The sequence below is a fragment of the Mastigoproctus giganteus genome, chromosome 5 (genome assembly GCF_048544385.1).
Source record: "Mastigoproctus giganteus isolate SK-2022 chromosome 5, ASM4854438v1, whole genome shotgun sequence".
In the NCBI taxonomy this organism is placed as follows: Eukaryota; Metazoa; Arthropoda; class Arachnida; order Uropygi; family Thelyphonidae; genus Mastigoproctus; species Mastigoproctus giganteus.
The window spans coordinates 180,065,211-180,086,672 of record NC_143579.1 but is presented as its reverse complement, the minus strand read 5'-3'; the positions used below and the strand labels follow the sequence as shown (position 1 = coordinate 180,086,672).

General features: G+C 36.8%; 1 protein-coding gene across 1 annotated transcript in view; it reads left to right on the top strand.

Annotated features, from left to right (window-relative positions):
- Nucleotides 1-21,462, top strand: part of LOC150085885 (uncharacterized) — a 166,482-nt gene that overhangs the window by 54,642 nt on the left and 90,378 nt on the right. The window contains exons 2-3 of the mRNA XM_090374728.1: nt 1,089-1,232; nt 10,760-11,761. Coding sequence (XP_090230854.1) covers nt 1,089-1,232; nt 10,760-11,761 — 1,146 coding nt within the window. The remainder of the gene's footprint in view (nt 1-1,088; nt 1,233-10,759; nt 11,762-21,462) is intronic.

The window sequence follows — 21,462 nt, the reverse complement described above, 5'->3', positions numbered from 1 at the left end:
TCTGCAAACATGGCAGGGTGGTCTCCTAACAACTGCTGGTAGCTCTCACCAGTGAAACGTTGGTCCATACGCACCATGGTACTTGCCAGTAAAACATTTCGAATCCAAGTTGAAGAATGTTTCCTTCAACTTGGACATGCCAGGACAAAAGAGGTCTGCACATAAAAAAAGCCTCAGAGTTTAACTACAAAGAAAAAAATTACATTCAATCTGAAAACACCAGGTGAATAGACGCGTTTTAAAATTAACGCATTTCCCAGTTTCCAAAAGTTTTTTTGTATCTTGAAACCTTAATATTTCTAAGTTCTTTAGCTTTCCAGCATATACTATACATCCACATTATGCTGTTTATTACATGAGAAAATTTCCTTGATCACACGTTAATATATTTTCCACTATCCTGGAAAAAACTAGAGCAATTTTCAGAGGTTTGAAAGTTTTTCCTCTAGTATAAAGCTAAGATGAAGCTCCGTGCAAAATTTCATTACATTTGGTCCAGTCAAAGATAAATTATTGTTGCCATCATACAAGTATGATTGCAACAATATAAATTACAATAATTCGCTTTTTCGGAAGTTGAAGATGACGTCACTTCCGTAACGCTTTTTCGCATGACGGTTTTTTGTTACAAAATTTTTGGAATAACGCCAGTAAAAATGTTTTTAACGTCAAAAAATTTTCTTCCAATACACCCCATAAATAAATATTATAAACAAACAATGAAATGCTTCAAGCTGCGTGTCGTGCTCACTCATTTTGCGGTATTTAAAATTTTAAATTTAAAAAATAAATATAGTGTATTATTTTAAAAATCCTACGTTTTTAAGTCCTTCTTTCAGTCTTAATTATGGCTCTGCAATACCGCATTAAAATCTGATCTGGTAAAATCGTTGTTTTCATTTATCCTAATAAACCAATAGTTTGGTAAGATGGTTTAATTTTAATCTGTACAGTGAACTTTTACAATCTCGAGTGAATTAACTTTATTTCCTCAACAATTTGTGTTATTTACTGGAGTGTAATTCACTCAAGAATCATTGTAATTAATCTTTGAACTACGTATTGATTTAAGTCTTAATTTTTCCCAGGACCTCTGACTGGTTTCTTAATCCAGTACTTCACAATCAGGACCATCATACTGTGGGGAATAATTATCTCGACTGTTGGCGTCACATGCTGTTTCTTCGCTTCCAACATCTTATTACTAATAATTTTATTTGGAGTCGTGAGAGGTAAGTTTTTTAAATAAAATCAAACTTCACCAGATATAACAAAAGTTAATTTAAATAAGTTTTAGATTGAAACAGGGTAAACATAAAAAAAGAAGAAGAAACACTGGTATTGACAGCCCTCAAGCGTGAGCTCAACTCGTTAAGTGTAGAAGAGTGTGTCTATGTGTGTGTGTTAATGGGTCGACTTGCACGTTATGCGGTCTGAAAAACTCAAATAACCCAAGGGCAAAATGCTATACTTTCTGCCTAAGATCGATTAACTTTCAGCTTCGATTGAGGAGTTTAGAAATTCCTGCAGTTGACATAAATCGAATCCAGATTGGCATCCAGAATCCAGAATCCAGATCGAATCCAAATTGGTAGGTGGCTCAAGGTCACTCATTTCTGGCTTTCCCGCTCCGAACTTACGCCATGGACTAGAAGGCTTACTGTGTGACCTTGAACCGCCTGTTATCTTTATCCCTGTTATGGGTACACATTTTCTGTTGAATAACTATTTTGGTGTTTCTGCTGTTCTTTAAATAGAAGGTATTTGAAAAGAATCAGCGTACTGTGAAAATTAACCCAGAACCCTTTCATTAAATTGTTGTATAGGTTGTGGCAAATTAAATATCTCTCATAGTTCTGTTTTACGTTTTTGACTTCATAATCTGTGCACAAAATCAAGTACATTTAATTTGCTATAGTCTACTGCAGTCCGTACAACAAAATGCGACGTGTTTTTTGGCAACTCCAGAAATTAAAATCAGTGCTTATTAAAATTAGTAACCCACGTGGTAGCTTAGTCGGTATGATATTTCGCCACTTGCCACTATGTTCGATTCTCGTCAATGACTGGGGGGCGGGGGTTCCTAACGTTCTCTTCAATCGAGGCTGTAGACGAACGATCTTAGGCGTTGGAACAGGGTCCCCTTCCCGTGAGTTATTCCGCGCTTTTTAGCATAACTTGCAAATCGGCTACTGAACACAATTCTACAGACAAAAAAAAAAAAAAAAAAAAAAACCACACGGATATGAGCGACAAGCTCCAGTGCCGTTAAAATAATAAATTGAATTTGTTTTTATTTGGTTAGAGACGGTGCCCTCGTAGCCGCTTAGCCGGTACAGTACGTCACCGTCTGCCACTCGTTTGGAGAAATTAGTGTTCGAGATCCGCATCGCGATTGAGAAATTTCTCAAGTCTTCTTCAATCGAAGTTATATTTAGCAATCTAAGCGGAGGGAGTAAGATTTACCCGAGAGTTATTCCAGACTTTTCCGAATCACAATATGTTAATCGGCCGTGAACCCAGATTTCTACAAACACGAATATGGACAACAAGATCCGTTGTCGTTGAAATAATAGTTTGAATTTATTCAGAGAAACTGCCCTCGCAAGTAGCACGATGGTGATGATTGTCATCGTTACACAATGTGGAAAAGAATTAGATTGGAATCCCGTAAAAGGAAATTTTTTATTGGTTTATTTTACATTGTGGCGGTGTTGGCGGCCAGGATGAGGTAGCATGGCTTCCAAACCTAGAAAACTGATTTTTCGCCGGGAAAAAAAACAACCAAACCGACTACAAAATACATACAATTTATAGACATATTTCATGGTGGCTTCATGAACTTAAACTGGGGGAGTCCCCTAATATGAAAATGCCCAGAAAAAGTTTAGAATGATATGTGATGTTTTCAATCCTACTCAAGCAGAGTATTCGATGAATTTACAGGCCAACTGGGAACGGTGTGCTCATTCCCTGGGCTCCTACTCTCGTTCAATACAACACCATTAGCTTTTTATTTAAGTATAGTGGATACGATATAGCATATTTGTAGTCATTTTCATCAGTTTGATATATAGTACTATATATTTATCCTCATCCACAACTGAAAGGCTGAATTGCTGAAATGTACGCCATTTCCTATCGAAAGTTTGAATACTGTCTTTTCAAGATATTTCAAGAGCAACAAAAAAGTGCACAGGGTTGATTGGTTGATTATTTGATTTTTCATGGCGCATTGGCAAAGGTGCCCAAGAAAGCTAAGTTTTAATACACTCTTTCTCTTTAATATGTTGAAATTCGCATTGCAACAACAGCAACTAGTTTTCATACTGTTAATAAATCACGTTCCGTTTTCAAAAACAGTGCAGTGCCTTGGTTTTCTGTGTAAATCATTTCTTTACGCTCTACTTCCTCCTACATTCGGCAATAAAATCGAAATTTTTATATTTCAACCTTAAATAAGAGGAACTAACACAAAATGTTATAAGAATGGATTTTAATTCTTATATTCGTTTATCTAATTTTGTACTATGCTCCTTTCAAAACCCTCTTGATCTAGCCCAGAGATTCCGACATCTTGGAAGCATGTCTAAAATTCATTTTTTAATGTCGAGTATTTCTTGTATCCTCAAAACATGATGTCATAAAAAAGGTTTAGCGTTTCAATTTCAAGAGAAACGGACTATAAATGGATTGAGGTATTTCTTGGACTTTATTAACTGGAGGGACGACTATACGCTGCTGTTAGATGCGACTACATTATGGAAGTATTTAAGAGATTTATCCTGGAATATACATATGAATTTGTTTCCAGTGGAGACGTTCCGCAAAGGAAAATGCCAAAGTGGATGACAAAAGAGATTAAGGGTTAAGGGTTAAGGGGATAGTTACAGTCTACTACCATGAGACACTTTAACGATGTATTTAGTATTATAATGGATAAATGATGCACGGAAGCAGAGTTTTTCTGCATCTTCCGAAAAAATGGGGGAAGGGAAAAACACTAATTGGGTAAAGACAGGAGAGAGCTGAATACGAGAAATCGCTAGAAAAGAGAGCTGAAAAAAAAAAAAAAAAGAGAAGAAGAAAGTGAATCAGATGATAGGTTCCTTACCTTCTCGAAGTAGAAGAGCCATGAAAAGCCCGAAGTTATAATTTCGCCACACGAAATTATAACTTCAACGAATCTTGTATTCCACCACACAACTATTCGGGAATAGTTGTGTGAACTGGCCGTGATTCGTCTGTCAGCGTGCCAGGATCGTATCTTCGGTTTATTGTGGTTAAACGGGTTGCTATTTTGTGTGATTTAACTGTGGAAGTTTCTTTAGGTGTTATTAATAGTTTCAAGGAGGCGCCTCCGTAGCCAGGTGGGCAGGAGCAGCAGTGCGTAGCACCCGCTTCTTGATTAGACCGGGGTTCGAGCCCGTCACCACCAAATACGGAGGATGCGGAAAGGTCAGGAAATGACCACCGCATTTCCCGGAGCAATATGGCCTTAGTTGCTAATGCTCCTAAAAACCAAAATAACAACAACAATAGTTGCAAGGTGAAATATTACTTAGCTTTTGCAGATATAGCTATTTGGTTAAGTGTGTGTGTGGATTACCACATCGGCAGAGCCAATATGGCTGCCATGTGGTAACGATCATCGTCGGCGGATCCTTAATTTGGCGGGAAACGTAACTCAGGTTTTTTTTTTTTTTTTTTGCTGATAGATCAAGAAAGTTACTGTAAGTACAGATAATATTGTTGCTTTGAACCTTTAGTGCTACAATAAGTAGGAGAAATTATTTGGAACAAAGGTTATCAGGTAACCCTATTGGGTTTATTTGGGTCAAATAGACAGTGCATATTGTGATCTTCAAGGTAATAATGGCGGCCATTTTAGTGTGAAATTGAGTTTATACGGTTTACTCACGTAGTTAATAATAGTTCCTGTGTTGGAAGAAGTTTATAGATATAGAAGGATTACAAAATAACAAATTGTTCATTTTGTGAGATTGATAATTCTCTGTGAATTATAGACGTATTGTTTGCGTTGATTGACAATAAAACTAGCTGATTTTAAAGTAATCATAAGTTACTATTTGTTGAGTTATTTTCTAGTGTCAAGATTAAATATGATTAAGTAAAGGAGAGTAACTGTCCTACTAACCCGTGTTTTGTTCAATATAAATTAATCTGATTGTTTAATTGTTTAAACTTGAAGTAATTTCTAAAATGGAGGAAAAAAATATGAACTCTAAGGATGTAACGTCTGGAGTTGGTGGAGAGAATAATGGATCACCGGTACTTCCACCTAAAATCCCTGAGTCAAACAGAAGTTAGGAAATATGGTCAGTTTGTTTATTCAAGAGCAATTAGTCAGAGTCAATTAGGACCACATGGTGGTCTCATATCACAATTATCGTAGGATAAGGAAGTGAATGAGGAATCAGCTGGGGTTGATGTTATTGGAAGTAGTCCTGTGAATGAAGATAACACTGGTGGTACCCAAAATGAAGTTGTTACAATGACTGATGAATTGGAAGACGTCCAAGATGTGTCATCAATGTATGAGGGAATTTCAAAAATGCGCAAGGATATAATGGGTTTTCTTTTTGGGGATACTAATAAAGTTACTAAGAAAGCTGGTGATATCATTATGGATAAAAGGACTAACTTGGAAACTGTTGCTACAGTCTTGCCGATTTAAAATGAAAGGCTTAAGGCTATAAATGATGAGGTCATCAAACGTTCTCAGCTTTTAGAGCAGGTGGTGCAAACATTTTCTGTTCTCCCGACCGGAACAGATGAGATTGAAAAGCAAATATCTGTTAGACCTGAGGCAGCAAAAGTTAGGTATGAGCATGATACTTTGTATCAGCCAAGGCAAGCAGTAAGGAAATCATATGCTGATGTGGTAAGTGGATCTGTCTACTGGCAGAGTTGGTAATGCTGGGGAAAATGTTATGATACTTAGAGCTACGGATAAAAGTGATTATAAATCTGGTATGGATGTGAGGAATACTGTGGCAAACACCTTAAAAAATGAGTTTAAGGCAATAAAAGTTAAATCATTGCGACTAGTGTGACTAGTGTGCAAAAGCTGAGCTGACTAGTGTTTCGGCGCCAGAATCCCTTGCGTCTGCTGGAATAATAATCTATGATGTTCTTAAGAAATTGAGTCAAGATGACTTTTTTTGAAGAATTACATTGTAAGAACCTTGAGGAGTATGATATCTCTTTGGAGCAAGTTAAAAGGGATTTAGTTTTTAGATTTAAAGTTAGATCAAGAAATTCTGCAACAGCTCATTGGGTAATTAGTTTATCACCTAAATTATATAAATGCATTTCAACATTGGACAGATTATATCTGTCAGCAAGCTCTCACCTGCATAAACCATTTACGATAGTGTCAAAATGTTTTTTGTGCCCAGGATATAGTCACACGACCAAATACTGTTCGCAAAAATCACCTTCATGTGGTCATTGTGCTAACGGAGGGCATGTTGCAGCAGAATGTCCAAATAAAGACCAAGACCCTTGCTGTATTAACTGTCAAAGAAAGAAAAGAGATTCAAATCATTCGGTCAGAGATGTCAGATGTCCTGAGCATTTACGAGCACTCGAACTAGTACAGGCTAGGACATTATATGATTAGAATGGCTGATAACAATAGTAATGTTAATCTAGGTCATGATGAGTTGGATGTTTCAGATGATTTTATGCCAATTGGTAATGTAAACAATACTCAAATAAGGAAGGATATTGCAAATAAATGGCCAACGTTAAAAATTGGTAGCAGATAAGGTTAGACAAATAGCTGAAGAAAAGCAAGTGGATGTGGTATCAATCCAAGAACATTATTGGGCTATAATTCAACCGGATCAGAAATCTAGAATATTAGGATATTCCTTATACTGTATTCAAAAGTAATACACTCCGTGCTAGAAAAGCCTAAGATAGGTATTTTAATCTTTAACAGAGAATTGGATGTAGTGATAGTACATGGTTTATGTTGGTTGATATGTTATTTAATGGCACAAGGATGGTTTATGTAATTCATATGCTACTTGTGTAATGATTGCTTCGGTGTCAATCCAGTTTTATCTCATATCTGCGTATTGCTCTCCTTCCATGGACTTCAATAATTACTTGGAGCATGCTTTAGTAATATTAAGACCATATAATGTAATTATAGCAACTGATGCTAATGCCAAATCTATCTTTTGGCATAGTTCAATAACTGATACCAGGGGTTTGATGTTGGAAGATCTCATTTCCAGTCATAATTTATATGATAAATAAACCAAATCAGCTATCAACATTTAGTGGAGCAATGGGAGAATCTAATATCGATATAACTATTACAAGAGCTGGGTTACGGAACTGTTTGTACGACTGGCGGGTATTTTCGGACTGGACTTCTAGTGATCACAGTGCTATTTCTTTCTACGTTGATAGTGCACAGCCATTCCAGAATGTACAGGATCGAATTCCGGAACTAATTAGATTTTCACTTAAAACAATAAACTGGTCAATGTTTGAGGATTTTGTCTGCATGGATTTTCCGACGCATAAGCAGCAAGAATTAATAAACCTACCTGCATTAGTTGCGGGTAGATATATTCAAGATTCTATTACAAAGGCGGCCTATAAGTCTGCCAGAAAGAAGATAAGTTCTACTAAATCATGTCCATGGTGGTCTCGCGATTTAGCGCTGCAACGCGGATAGGTGTATCGTGCTAGGAGGCAATTTCAGCGGCATCGACATTGGCCTCCCAGTGAGATTGCTAGCTTACATCAAGAGTACATAGCACTGAAAAATAATTACAGAAGAGCAATAACAATTAGTAAGAGGGGAAACATGGAAATTATTTGTCCAAGAGTCGGGGAATTCGAATCCTGGGGACTGTTGTATAAAATTGCAAGAGACAAGCTAGCTGCACAATTTGGATGTTTTTAATACTGTGTGTACAAGTTCAACAGAAACAATTGGATGGATGGATTCTATTGAAGCTATAATTGATAAATTATTCCCACAAGTTGATTCCTTGTAAGATACGTCAAATAAGACTTCAATAAGAAGAGAAAATTCTTTACATGAAACTCAGTTAACTACGGAGCCATTTACACTTAATGGATTAGCGTGTGCAATTGGTAAACTAAATTTTAAGAAATTTACAAGATATGATTTGATAGAGAATGAATTTATAGCACGGTTTTATAAATTGTTTCCGCAGTTGTTACTATTACTATATAACAAATGTCTTGCAGAAGGATATTTTCCACCAGATTGGAAGTTAGCTTTATTGAAGCTAATCAAAACGCCTGGTAAGCTCCCTCTCAGATCCTGGATCCTACCGGCCAATAGCCCTTCTAGCTAACCTTGGCAAGTTACTGGAAAGGTTGATGGTTCTGCGCATTACTCAGTTAATAGAGCAGCGTGGAATGATATCAAATAAACAATACGGATTTTCATCCGGAAATTCAGCAGAGGATGCTTTAGTGGACTTTCGAACACACATCGAGAGTTCTGCTTCAAAGTATGAATTGGCCATTTTTGTGTATTATCAGGATGTCTTTAACTCAGTATGGTGGGAGGCTGCTCTTGCTCAGTTGAGGGTAGCTGAATGTTCTCAAAAATTATATACATTGGAAGTTATTTTAGTGACAGATAGGTAATTGTTAAATCTAAAACCTTTTATATTAAAAAGCAGGTTTATCGTGGTTGTCCCCAAGGTTCAGTCTTAGGTCCTTTCATATGGAACCTTGTCATACAAAATTGGTTAGCTCGCTCTTTTTCCAACTGTAGGACAATAGCTTTTGCCAATGATATAACAATTATAGTGGCTGGGAATTTTAGGAGTATTCTTGAACATAATGCCAATATTGTATTGACTGATTTACATCTCTGGGCACAAAACTATAAGTTAACTATTAATCCGTATAAACTAAAATCATGCTTTTTAAAAGCAAATTGGACCCTGGTCGACCTCCACAAATAAAGTTAAATGGTATTCAGCTACCAATGACATCTGAAGCTAAATATCTAGGAATAGTAATATATTAGAAACTATAATTTTTTCCACATCTAACATATTTAGGAGCTAAAGTGAAAAAGTTCTCTGGTGCTGTTATTCGTGTTTCTAAGTCTGACTGGGGTTTGTCCCCCAAGACTCTCTCAATATATTATAAGGCAGTATTTATCCCCATGACAACATATGCAGCAGGCGCATGGTTTCATCGTGCTGTGTTGGTGAGGTTCCAAGCAAAACTCAACTCTATACAAAGATTAATGCTTCTCAGCATGTTGAGAGTGTGTAGGACCGTATCTATTGCAGCAATTCAGGTGTTGGCCGGGGCTATTCCTTTGGACTTGTTCCTGATATACAGAGGACTATGTCATCGGATTAAGAAGAAGATACCCGCTACGTTTCATAACATTACAATTGATACTCAGGTAGATATTAAAAGGGAAAGGCAGAGGTGTATAAAGGAGATAATTAACCTATGGAAAACGAGATGGGGCACTGGAACTGCGGGAAGGGTGACAAAGTTATTTCTTCCTGAGGTGACGGTTCTCCTAGATAAAAGGGTAGCTGAATGGTTTACACCTGGGTTGGAGTTGCTATATATAATAACAGGCCATGGCTCATTGAATGAGAAACTATTTGCTCTAGGATTAACAAATACATAATTGTGTTTTTGTGGAGCCAAGTAAAATCGGTTTCACATTTTGTATGAATGTAATATTTATGATTGTGCGCGATCAATAATTAGTGATCTTCTGGTGAATGTGATTCCTGGACAAGCGTTTCATCTCTTGATGGAAACAGATAAACTTCAGCTGTTACAAACCTTTGCTAAAGCTGCATTTGATATAAGAAGAAGTATGCTTCCATAGTTAAGAACTGAATTAACTTTGGATAATTAACTGTGATTAACGTGGTGTTCGTAGTTACAGTTGGCGAGTTTTTTTTTTTTTTTTCATTTTGTCTCATAAACTGAGACCTAAAGGCGTCCCATCTACTGGATCTGGCCCACCTTCGATGAGTATCTGGAAGCAGATAACACATGTAACGCCCTAACAATAACACATGCCCACATGTTAGCGTGCCAAGTTAGGTTTCCAAATTGTTGTTATTATTATTATCATCCTTTTATTTTGACATTCTCAGCGCCCTCTGGCACAGACTGGTTAGACTACGAGGATGTACATATTGCAAATGATTAAAGCGTTTACAAGAAATTTACAATTATTACAGTAGACGTATACAGAAACTTATATATATTTGTATACAATATAAATGTATACAAGTGTCTTATATATTATACTGTGTGGATTGTTAAGACATATTGGTTCACATTAACATGAAAGAACTATGCAAACAGAATCAAAAACAGTCAAGTCAAATGTACAAGTATGAAAGCAGCAACGGCGGATTGAGCACCATTTAATCATTAATTTGGAGAGTCGCCATTTCCGAGTTATATGTTAATGGAAGTTCAAAATCATGGTAGTTTAAATAAGAAATAAATTACGATAATAAAAAAAGGCAGCAACACATTTAGAAAAATTCTTTAAAATTGTGAAAGAAAAATATCTCATATAAACAGCGGAAGGAAAATTAGTTTGATAAGTATTAAAAATTTAATGAGTCGATTATGCGCGCATTCCCATGGATGCTGAAAAATATTCACTATAATACGATATTGCATTTCTGTTACTTATTAGTTGATTGAAATATCTTAATATTTCTTTTTATTACAGGTATTGGCAGTGGTTTGGTAGTCACTCTGAATCCAGTAATCATCAACCATCATTTCAAGAAACGGAGAGCAACGGCTACTGGGATAGCCTACGTAGGAGCGTCTGTAGGATCATTTTCTTTGCCCCCTCTCATCGATTATTTGCTTACTACATACAGCCTTAGGGGATGTTTATTATTGCTAGGTGGAGTAGTTCTTAATGGGTTAATTCCAGCAGCCTTTTGTAGAGCCCCGTGCTGCAAGAAAGATACATCAAATATAAGTGACAAAGTAAATGGGATATTGGAAAATGGAAATGTACCTTCTACGGATGTAAATATTTATGGTGGTTCAAAAGAGAAAGAATGGCGCATAGAAACCTCACATCCTCTCCTTTCTGAAGAGGTGGAGAGAAATGTGGAAATGAACAATAAGTCCAAAAACGTGTTATTAATACCAGTTACAAAAGGTTCTGAAGATGTTCTGAATGTAGAAATGAAGTTGGCAAGTAAGAGCACTTTCAGGAGAACGAACAATACAATATTTCAAAATTTTAAAGATATGTTCGAGGTCGTCGTGCATCCGGTGTACTTATTAATGTGTTTTACCATGGGATGTACTGTTGTGAATTTCTTATCTTATCTGACAGTGGTGGTTGATTTTGCAATCGACCGATTTATTACAGAGTCAGATGCAGTTTTCCTTGTTTCCTCTTTTTCCATTGGAGACTTGATCGGAGCACTGATTATCGGTTGGCTTTGTGACGCTCACTATCTCAAGCGGAAACATACTGTGATGTTAGCTTTTATGGGGATGGGAATTCTATTGATTGTGCTTCCTTTATGTTGGGAATATTCACTTATGCTTTGCGTATCTGTTGTTGTTGGTGTATTCAATGGTGGTATAATGACCAATATCCCAGTGATAATGAGGGAATACTTAGGCCTAGAGAAACTGGCCATTGCTGTTGGATTAAGTCACTTCATTGTTGGAGTTGGACAGTTCTTCCTACCATTCCTGATAGGTATGTATGCAGCACCTGTCTTGAAATTTTAAATATTTGATAAATAAAAATGTAATGCTTAAATCCACACAGATTCCACGATTCAAATTAACTGTTTAGTTAACTAAACGTATAGTAAAGGTACGTTCAGTTAACTAAATAAAACTGCAACTGTTATCTGCATTTCGGGTCCGCACTGAAATTCCTTTCTCAAAACAAGCTCTTATAATGCGAAAGCGATTGGACTTTTTTTAAGGGCCAGACAAGTTGTTTCTGACAGATTGACGCTTTCCGAGAGAGTTCTCAATCTGTCTCAGAAAAATCAGCTATAACAACTTGTCTGGAGAACAAAATCAAAGAGCGGATCCAAAACGTTGACATCGATTGCAATTTTATTTAGTTGACTGAACGTGCTATAGAGTAGGAAATCCTCTTTTCCATCTCTGCTTAAGAAATCAATAAACCATTTAATTTGAAAATCTTTTCTTTTTTTAACCTTGTTTTTGAAATTAATTTATTAATTCCCACGTAAGGCTTTTCACAGCACATACACTTAAATCCACATTAAGGAAACCGACAAATTTATTGCTGAATAAATGATCATTGCTCGGCTTCAAATATCAGGTATTCACTGGACATTCTAGTCTGGCATGTGATTTTGCCCATGATAAAAAAATACGGCTAATGATATTCTTATATGGCTAGGAAATGACAATACGTAGTTAATAATCCTTGAGATAAAATATATGAATACATGTAAAACATAACAAACTTTTAAGACGTAGATTGGACAAAACAAAATAGGTTTTAGTCACACTTATCTAAAAAATACTACTTATTTATACCTGCTAAATTTCTAGGTAGTGACCTTTCTTCCCGAATCCTATTATCAGACCTGAGTGAATCTAATAAGGCCTCACTCAAAAGCTCATTTGACAATTTATGAAATAGGCATTAAGGATACGAGGTCTTTATTTTAAAATTACACCACTCAATCAGAATGACTCTAACAGAACAACTGAATTTGCAGAAAATTTCAGAGTGCAGTCCAAGAATTTTTAGCACTTGGAAACGAATAAATTTCTTTGAAAAATTTTGCGTTTTTGTACTTAATTAACATACTGGTTTGTGTTCAATAAATAGCTTTAATAAGCCTAGTAATATTCGTTAAATTATTTTTAAATTTAGCTATGGATTTAGTAATTTATGGCTTCATATGCGTAGAGCCTTTGTTATGCACACGAATATTGTATCTCGTAATTAATAACTTGTAGTGCAGTGCATAGTAGTGGTAGTTTTAGCTAAGAAATTAGAAAAAGCAGTAGCGTTATTTAGAAACATATAAAGAGTGGCACGTAATTTAAAATAAATTTACACTATAATCATGATTCAAGAGCGGCAAAGTAAAAAACTCAACGTAGCTTGAATTCTTTGGCTCGGGAGAGACTCGTCGATCGCGCTTTTATTGTGAATCATAGCTACAATCGTGCTACTGTGGCCTTTTTGCTAAGTTATCTGTGGGACATGATACGGCGAAGAAGGACGTCTTTGTATGTTTCAGTTGTTGAGAGTGTGAGGATCTTAGGAGCCAAGTCAGCATTCTGATGAGCTAATATGAGGGCGAGCTTGAAGAAAGAAACAGGGTATAAGGTATGTTTGGGTTCTAGCGGCACCTAAAGTTTCTCCCATCTCCGCTTAGGGTGGAAAAGGCCCGGGTTCGAATCCCGTCAACGATGCACGCAAGGAACTTGAGTGGGTTTTTTTCACTCCGTGGCCGAGTTAGTCGATCTCAGGCGTAGATAGCAAGGTTCCCCCCGCAAAACTGTTTTTTTTTTTTCGTCCAGCAAACAGGCAAATCGACCAGAGAACAAATGCAATTTACAGACAAAATAAATATGGGTAGATGTAATCATTTACAGGGGACCCTAATATCATTATTTTATTTTATTTTTTTTTTTGTTATAAGGATGGACAAATGATAAGGAAAGTACTGTTGTTTTTTGAAGGTGCTGTATAAGCTTTCTTTCTTGTATTATGTGCTACTACTAATACAAAGTTTCTGTAGATGTGCGAAACTAATGAAAATTTTCCGTTGTAAGTGTTGTCTGATGAGGCAATTTTCACGCTGTGTATATTGTAAGATACATTTCTTACATGATATTTTTTATTAATTTTATGATGAAAATTTAAGTAATTATTGTTTGATGTGAATAAATTCTGGAAATAGAACTACTTTAAGCAAAAAGAATGATCTCGTCGAAAGGCGATTAGTGAGACTTGTTTGACGTAGGGGCGCATTCATCTGGTTAAGAGTGGCTACAGAGGGAAAGGGGTAAACATTGTGCGACAAAATGCAGGGGGGCTGGACAGCTTACCTGAAGTAGAGCGGGCACTGCACTTGAGAGAAATGAACAGAGTTTTAAAAGTGAAGAAAAAAGAGGCCGATGTTTAAATGCGCTCTTATAAATTTCAAGGGCGGCTATGACGTGTGACGAAAGAGAGTAAGTGAAAATAGATTGCTGGCAGGAATGTTCTAGAATCCTTGGAACGTAAAACTATCCTCAGCTATGAACATAGTTGCCGACCAATCAGAATGGGGTCTAGACAAAAATAGAGGGCCAGAATCAAAATAGAATAATAATGCTGTAGGAAAATGGAAAGTGATTGGCCAGAGAGAGAGAGAGAGAGAGAGAGAGAGAGAGTGAGAGAGAGAGAGAGAGAGAGAGAGAGAGAGAGAGAGAGAGGATGAGATGAATGAGGGAAAAGGGCGCAAAAAGAGAAAAAAAAAGGGCTTTTTCCTTTGATGGTTGGAGAGAAAGGTTGGTCGAGGTAAGAGAGCAGGTTTTTTTTTTGGTGTAGCGGAGAAAGGTTGGTGGAGGTGAAATGGTAAAAGGTCAAGGTATGAAAGTCGGCAGAAGACAGAAGTAGTAATGAAAGAGTGCTGTGTTTTTGGAAGGGGGTGTGGGGTACTGAAGCGTACCTAGTAAGTAATAGTGAGATGAGTCTGCAGGTAAACGAGTGGTTAAAGAAATAAAGTGCCGAGACGAGGAGCACTAGAAATCTTTCCTATGCAAGGAGAAGAAGCGTCCAATAGTGAGAAGAATCTTCTGATAGCCGCATTAAAGAGGAGAATGTCAAGCAAGAGCTGTGCAGAAGCCATTCAAGGAAGGCGGCAGATCGTAGGAATCCTGTAAGAAAGAACTCTGTCTAAAATAAAGACATAAAAGAAAGGGGAGAGAAGGCAATAAGAAATGGTACAAGTAAGTCCTCTGAATAACTGATAGTTAATCATAGACATTAGGAAAGGCATATAGGTTGGTCTGAGTAATTTAATAAAGGATGGGAATAGATTTATTTAAGTAGTGAGAAGGAGGGAGAGCGAGTGAGGGAGAATATTACCTTTCTGTGACATAGGGGCATGTGTAGAACTATAAATCTGAAGGTATTCTCAGGTACCTTCGTTACATTTCGAGGGGACAGCTCTAAAACGGTGTTCGCAGGCCGGCCGATAGTTAGTACACCGGACCGAACCTATTGGTAACTCTTTAGAAGGCTTCCGGATCAGCTACTATAATCTTGCTACCCCTACCCTGCCAGATAGTGACTGAGGGAGTCCGAGTAGTGTGTATGTGGGGGACATTGTCGAGGCCATATTTTGTCAAGGATCTGGGTATTTTCTTGCCATATGTACGCCATATCCAAACATTTTATTACCTTATACAGCATGCCCCCCCACCTTTTTTTACTATTGAACACACCAAGAATTGTCAAACTAATAGAGCAAACTTATCTGCGAAAAGATCTAAACCTTCCAAACACTTCCGAGTTCATTTCACAAATATACCTGGTCTTAGTTCTAATCTCAGTAATGTCCATTTCCACTTACAGTCTGCCAAACCCCATGTACTTTTTCTGACAGAATCTTAGTTATCGGTTGATTCAACCACTGCTCCTCTCAGATGCCCAAAATATTCGCTGTATGATTCCTTTCGCCTCAAAGGTGGTACTTGTGCATATGTCCGTTCTGATATTCCTAGTCAGAGACTTGGCAATTTGGAATCTCCTCTCTTTGATCTTCTTTGGCTTAAAATCTCTCTGCCTGATTCTGTCAAATTCATCTGTTGTTTCTACCGTTCTCCCAACTCCATTAATCACTTGGAGTTCTTTGACTTCCTCTCTTTGCAACTTGACTTTCTCCAGCCCAACTTTCCTAACAGTGAGAAAATTTTCCTTGGTGGCTTCCGATTTCTAGTCACACAGATCCAGCTGGTCGAGATGCTGAGGCTTTTGCAATTACTAATGATCTCGCACAGATTGTTCATTTACCTACCAGAATATCACACAATCCTAACCATACAGGCAACACACTTGATCTTTTTCTCACAAACAACTCTGCTAATCCTTTAGGCACCTCAGATCACAATTTGGTGATTGTCTCTTCTCCAGTGGAGCCTTTATCTCATGGCTATTCCCAACCCCGTGTTGTTTGGCATTACAAGAAAGCGAAATGGGATGACCTTCGAGATTTCTTTTCTTCTTTTTCTTGGTCGGATTACTGTTTCAAAACTTTTGATTTCAACGTTTGCTCAGATCGTATCAGTGAAACTATTCTTTAGGAATGGAACCCTTTATTCCACACTACACTTTAAAATGTCGTCCTTTATCTAAACCTTGGTTTTATAATAAATGCGCTAAGGCTGTTCAAGAGAAGAATGTTGCTTATCATAATTGGCTTGCTTCCAATACTTCAGTTTCTTTTTCTGCATACACCAAAGCTCGCAACCATTGTAAAGCAGTTATTAATCAGTCCAAACTAGATTGTGAACAGGTTAAGAGTAGAAAACTTGCTTCTTGCCCTAATGGTAGCCGAGCATTCTGGTCTCTCGCCAAAGCTATTGGCCGCAACATTTGCCCATCTCTGCCAAAACCAGATGGTGCTATTGTCACTTCCGTCAAGGATAAAGCCCGCCTGCTAGCATCCATTTTTCTTCCAACGCATGTATTAATGATCTTGGTAAAACACCTCCCACCATTCCCAACATGTTCCATTGAGTGTTCCTGTGGTCTTCCGTTAAAATAGATGGCAGAATCTTGATACTAAGAAAGCTCCAGGTCCTGATGGTATTTCTTCTCTTGTTCTCAAAACCTGCGCTCCTGAACTTACTCCTGTTCTTTGTCGTCTTTTTTCACTTTCTTATTTCAAAGGTGTTTTTCCTTCTGCTTGGAAATTTTCTCATATCCAGCCAGTTCCTAAAAAAGTAAACAAATCCCATACATCCAATTATCGTCCCATTGCAATTACTTCTACTCTTTCTAAAGTAATGGAGAAATCAATTAACTTCAAACTCTTAAACTACCTAGAAACCTTCCGTCTGATCAACGATCGCCAGTGTGGATTCCGTCAGATCTACTGGTGATATTCTGGCTTATGTTACCCATTTATGGACAAATTCAATGGAAAAGTTCGGTGAAACACTAGCAGTTGCTCTTGACATCTCAAAGGCTTTCGATCGTGTTTGGCATAAAGGTCTTCTAAACAAGCTTCCATCTTATGGTGTGCCAACTGTTTTCTGTAATTGGTTATCCAGTTTTCTTTCTAACCGCTCACTGAGGATGATGGTAGATGGTTCTCTGTCTTCTAACTTCTCCACTAATGCTGGTGTCCCTCAAGGTTCAGTTCTTTTCCCCCACTCTTTTTGTCTTGTATATTAATGACCTTCTTCCATTGACCGGAAATCCTATCCACAGTTTTGCTGATGATAGCATGTTGCATTCCACTTTCCGGTTTCAGAAAGCGCCCTGCTCAATCAGCTTCAACTTCTCGAATATCCGCTACCAATTCCTTAAATGCCAATCTCCAGGTAATTCTCCAGTGGGGAAAAGAGAGCTTGGTTGATTTCAATCCTTCTAAAACTCAGTCCTGTCTTATATCTCGCAAAAAAGATTCTTCTGCTCCTACACTTATCTTTGGTGACACTTCGATTTCTAGGCAAGATGATATGTCTCTTTTGGGGATTACTCTGACTTCTAATCTCTCTTGGCACAAGCACATTACATTGTTTCCTCTGCATCTAAAAAACTTGGTTTTTTTCTTTCGCTCTCGGCATTAATTTTCTTCCAAATAGCTGTTCTCTACCTACAAATCGCAAATCCGCCCTATCATGGAATACTGTTTCCGCATCTGGGGGGGGGGTGCCCCAAAAACCTCTCTCGGTCTTCTAGATTCCATTCAGAAGAGGGAAGTTAGGTTAATTAATGACTTCTCTCTAACATAGTCTCTCCACTCTGTTTTATAGACGTACTGTTTCTGCTGCATGCCTTTTCTACAGATACTTCCATGGACACTGTTCTTCTGAATTGGCTTCTGTAATTCTCGCTCTCCCTTTCAAAAGAGTTGCCCGAACCCGTGCCGCCAACAGCCACCATCGATTTACTGTCCAACTTCAAACTCACAAAACCAACTTTTCGTCTTCCTCGTTTGTTCATGCACCTGCCGTTTTCTGGAACAACCTTCCTTCATACGTATTTCCTGAAAATTACAGTCTACAGAAGTTCAAGTCTAATGTCAACAAATATCTTCTTTCGTACTGTCAACCTCCAACCTATGCATGGTACTAAGTACTATAGGTTCTAATACCTTTTCTCATGCTTGGGGGTTTCATAAAAAAAAAAAAGGTATAAGGGAAGCAAGAGTTTAAAGTTGAGAATTCACTCTGTATATGTGAACTACATTGATCCCTGAACTAAAGAAGGTAATGTATCCGACTCTGATGCCCTAATGTATCCGGGAAAAGTGAAAGCATAATGAAATTGTATGTATATATATATATACATACATTTATAAGATTAGGTTAAGAAACCCTTTCGTGGAATTGGCTAAAGGAGTAGCAAACTATCTGTAGAACTATGTATAACTGTAGAGGAGAGTACTGTATATATTTATGCAGATATGAGGTCCTACTGTACGTTTAATTGATAAATTAAACACACAGTAAGACATTATCAACATTAAATACGGTAATAATGAAGTACAGCACACTCTCGATTTATTTACCAGGATTGGATTAACCAGCCATCTTTGTATTTGTATTACCCTTATAGCTGGCAGGAAGAAGTGTGTCATTTTATGATTATGATAATTATGTGTTTGTAAATTCTATATGATTAATACTGAATAATAAACTTTTTAATGTTAATCAAAATGAAAATGTCTGATCAATACAGAGAAATACATACAGCTCTAGAGTAAACCACTTTAGTATCGTGAACAAGAGGAAGAAAAAGGGAATTAAAAAATCCTCATGAACCGGAGTTTTCTGTAAAATGATAGTAGCACAATCAGGTAGCTTGTGGACCTTGGAGAGAGTGAGGGTTCCGGTGTTGATTCCAAATTTATCAACAAATACCCAATTGAGGTTCCAAGGTAAGCTGGGGTAACAGAAATCAATAAAATTATATAGTTAAAAGAAATTAAAATTAGTATAAAAATAAGAGAAAGACCCAGTTCCCACAATATAATGGGCAGAGCTACTGATAGAACTGTTTTCATTAGAATTATTATCTAAACTGAAAAGGCAAGGAATTAAAATGTCAGGGCTATCACTGTCTCGGTCACTATCCTTTCAGTCGAAATTTGCTCTAAGAGGACTGTTGGGTCACTTTGTGTTTAAATTTAGTACTACCTACCGAGCAATGGTTTATAACTAGTGTGCTGCGAGATTAGGAAGAACTCCATTGAGTTCAGTGGTAATCACTCTTTAGGTGTGCCGTGAATACGAGTGTTTTAACTTAAAGTGTGACAAAAAATTGGGAACCACTGGAGTAGAGAACTTAAAACTGAAGAATTTGCCAAAATAATCTTATGTTATTTTTGAAAGTTTTTAAAAAGATGCCTAAAAGACTGCTTTTTTGTTCTGAAGCTAAACGACACCATTCTTAAGTTTAATAAGTGCATTTATTATTATTTATTTATTTTTGTGTTTGTTCAAATAAATCAAATTAAAAATTATTGGTTAGTCCAGTTGTTTTCAAACGGGGTGCCGCGGCACCTTAAGGTGCCACAACAACATTCCAGGAGTGCCCCGTAATTTGGGTTTAAGTTGCTTAAACTTATTTTTTAAAAAATATATTTATTTCATTATAAAAGGGTGTACGGTATCATTTTAATTTTGTGGTGATCTATAATTGATGTTTATTTAGTACCTCCATATAAAGAATAAAATTATATATATATATATAATTTGTATTATGAATTATAATTTTGTTTATAGTTATATTATTGTAATAACTATCATATAACATATTTTTTTAATATTAGATATATACATACAGAGAGAGAATCGGATCTAACAGGCAGAAAATTGAGAAGGGGTGCCACAAAATAAAATAAATTACTTAGGGGTGCCATTATTAAAAAACGGTCGAAAACCACTGAGTTAGTCAGATGCGCTATGCAGGTATCGGTAAACACGTCACCACCGATATACGATTACTTACAGTAAGCAGAAATATAGGTTAGTGCAAAAGCATCGGTTTAACGTAGCCATCTACCAAAGTAGTTAAATTAATTAATTAAATTGGCATCGTTTTGGTTATATCTCATATTATGAATGCCTTCACAACGAGTTGCCATGGTATTGTACTACCTCGAACAAGTAACACTTCACCAGTGGAGAAGACTACTGTTATTTATTCTCAGCGGATACCACCACTCAGACAGCACTGTTTCAAAGCTTGTTGGCTTCTCTTCGGTGGGTGGGCAGGTACCCTGGTGTTGCAATAGTGACAACCCAGTTATGAAGTATAACTTCACAATACTGCGCACCATCAGGCATCTCTCATATTGTGAAGTTATACTTCATAACTGTGTTGTCACTATTGCAACACCAGGATACGTTACTGATATAGTAATCAAACAGTTCAAGAGAATTTCGAGGATCAGAGAATGTCATAATATGAAATTTAGCAGTATTGATAAGGGTTTTTTTTTTAAAGCACAGACTAGCAATTTTATGTTATTTTTTATGAAAATCGCAACATTTATATTAACGTATATATTGAAAAGTAAAGGGCTTAGCACGGATCTCTGAACACCTCAAATTTAACATAAATGGAGAAAAATATCTACCATTCACAATGACTTGATAACTGCGAAGTAAACAAATAGTTTTAAGTAATTTCGTATCCATGTTAGTAAAGGTCTTTGATCAGATAAACATTTGAATTCTTTAAGAGTAAATAATTTATAGCAATTGGCAGTATAAAAACTTAAAATAGCTAAGCCTTCCATCCACGGGGTGCTATTTCCTTCCTTATTTTTGTTACAGACAACCTTTTAAATTTTTTGTTACCATTTTTGTTAGTGGCGTGACTTTTACCTGTAGAGGTAAACGTCACAAAAACATTTTGGCGCGCACTTCATATCAAAACTTACAGTTTACAAACCAATCAGGCATATGAGAGCATTACGAGCATTTACACTAGACATTTTGGTAGAGCAAATTCTATCGTAATTACTGAAAATGCTAAACAATTTAATGAAGTTCTAAAGAACAGTCCTGAAAAGCTAGCACCTGGTTTAAAATTGCCACAAACTTCTGTCACAAGGATTTCAAAAGACTAAAGTATAAAGTAATGTAAATGATATCAAATCCTAAATGATGATCTTGATAGAAGAGAATTTTCTGAGCCCTTTATCCAAAAGATTGGATAAAGGATCCGAT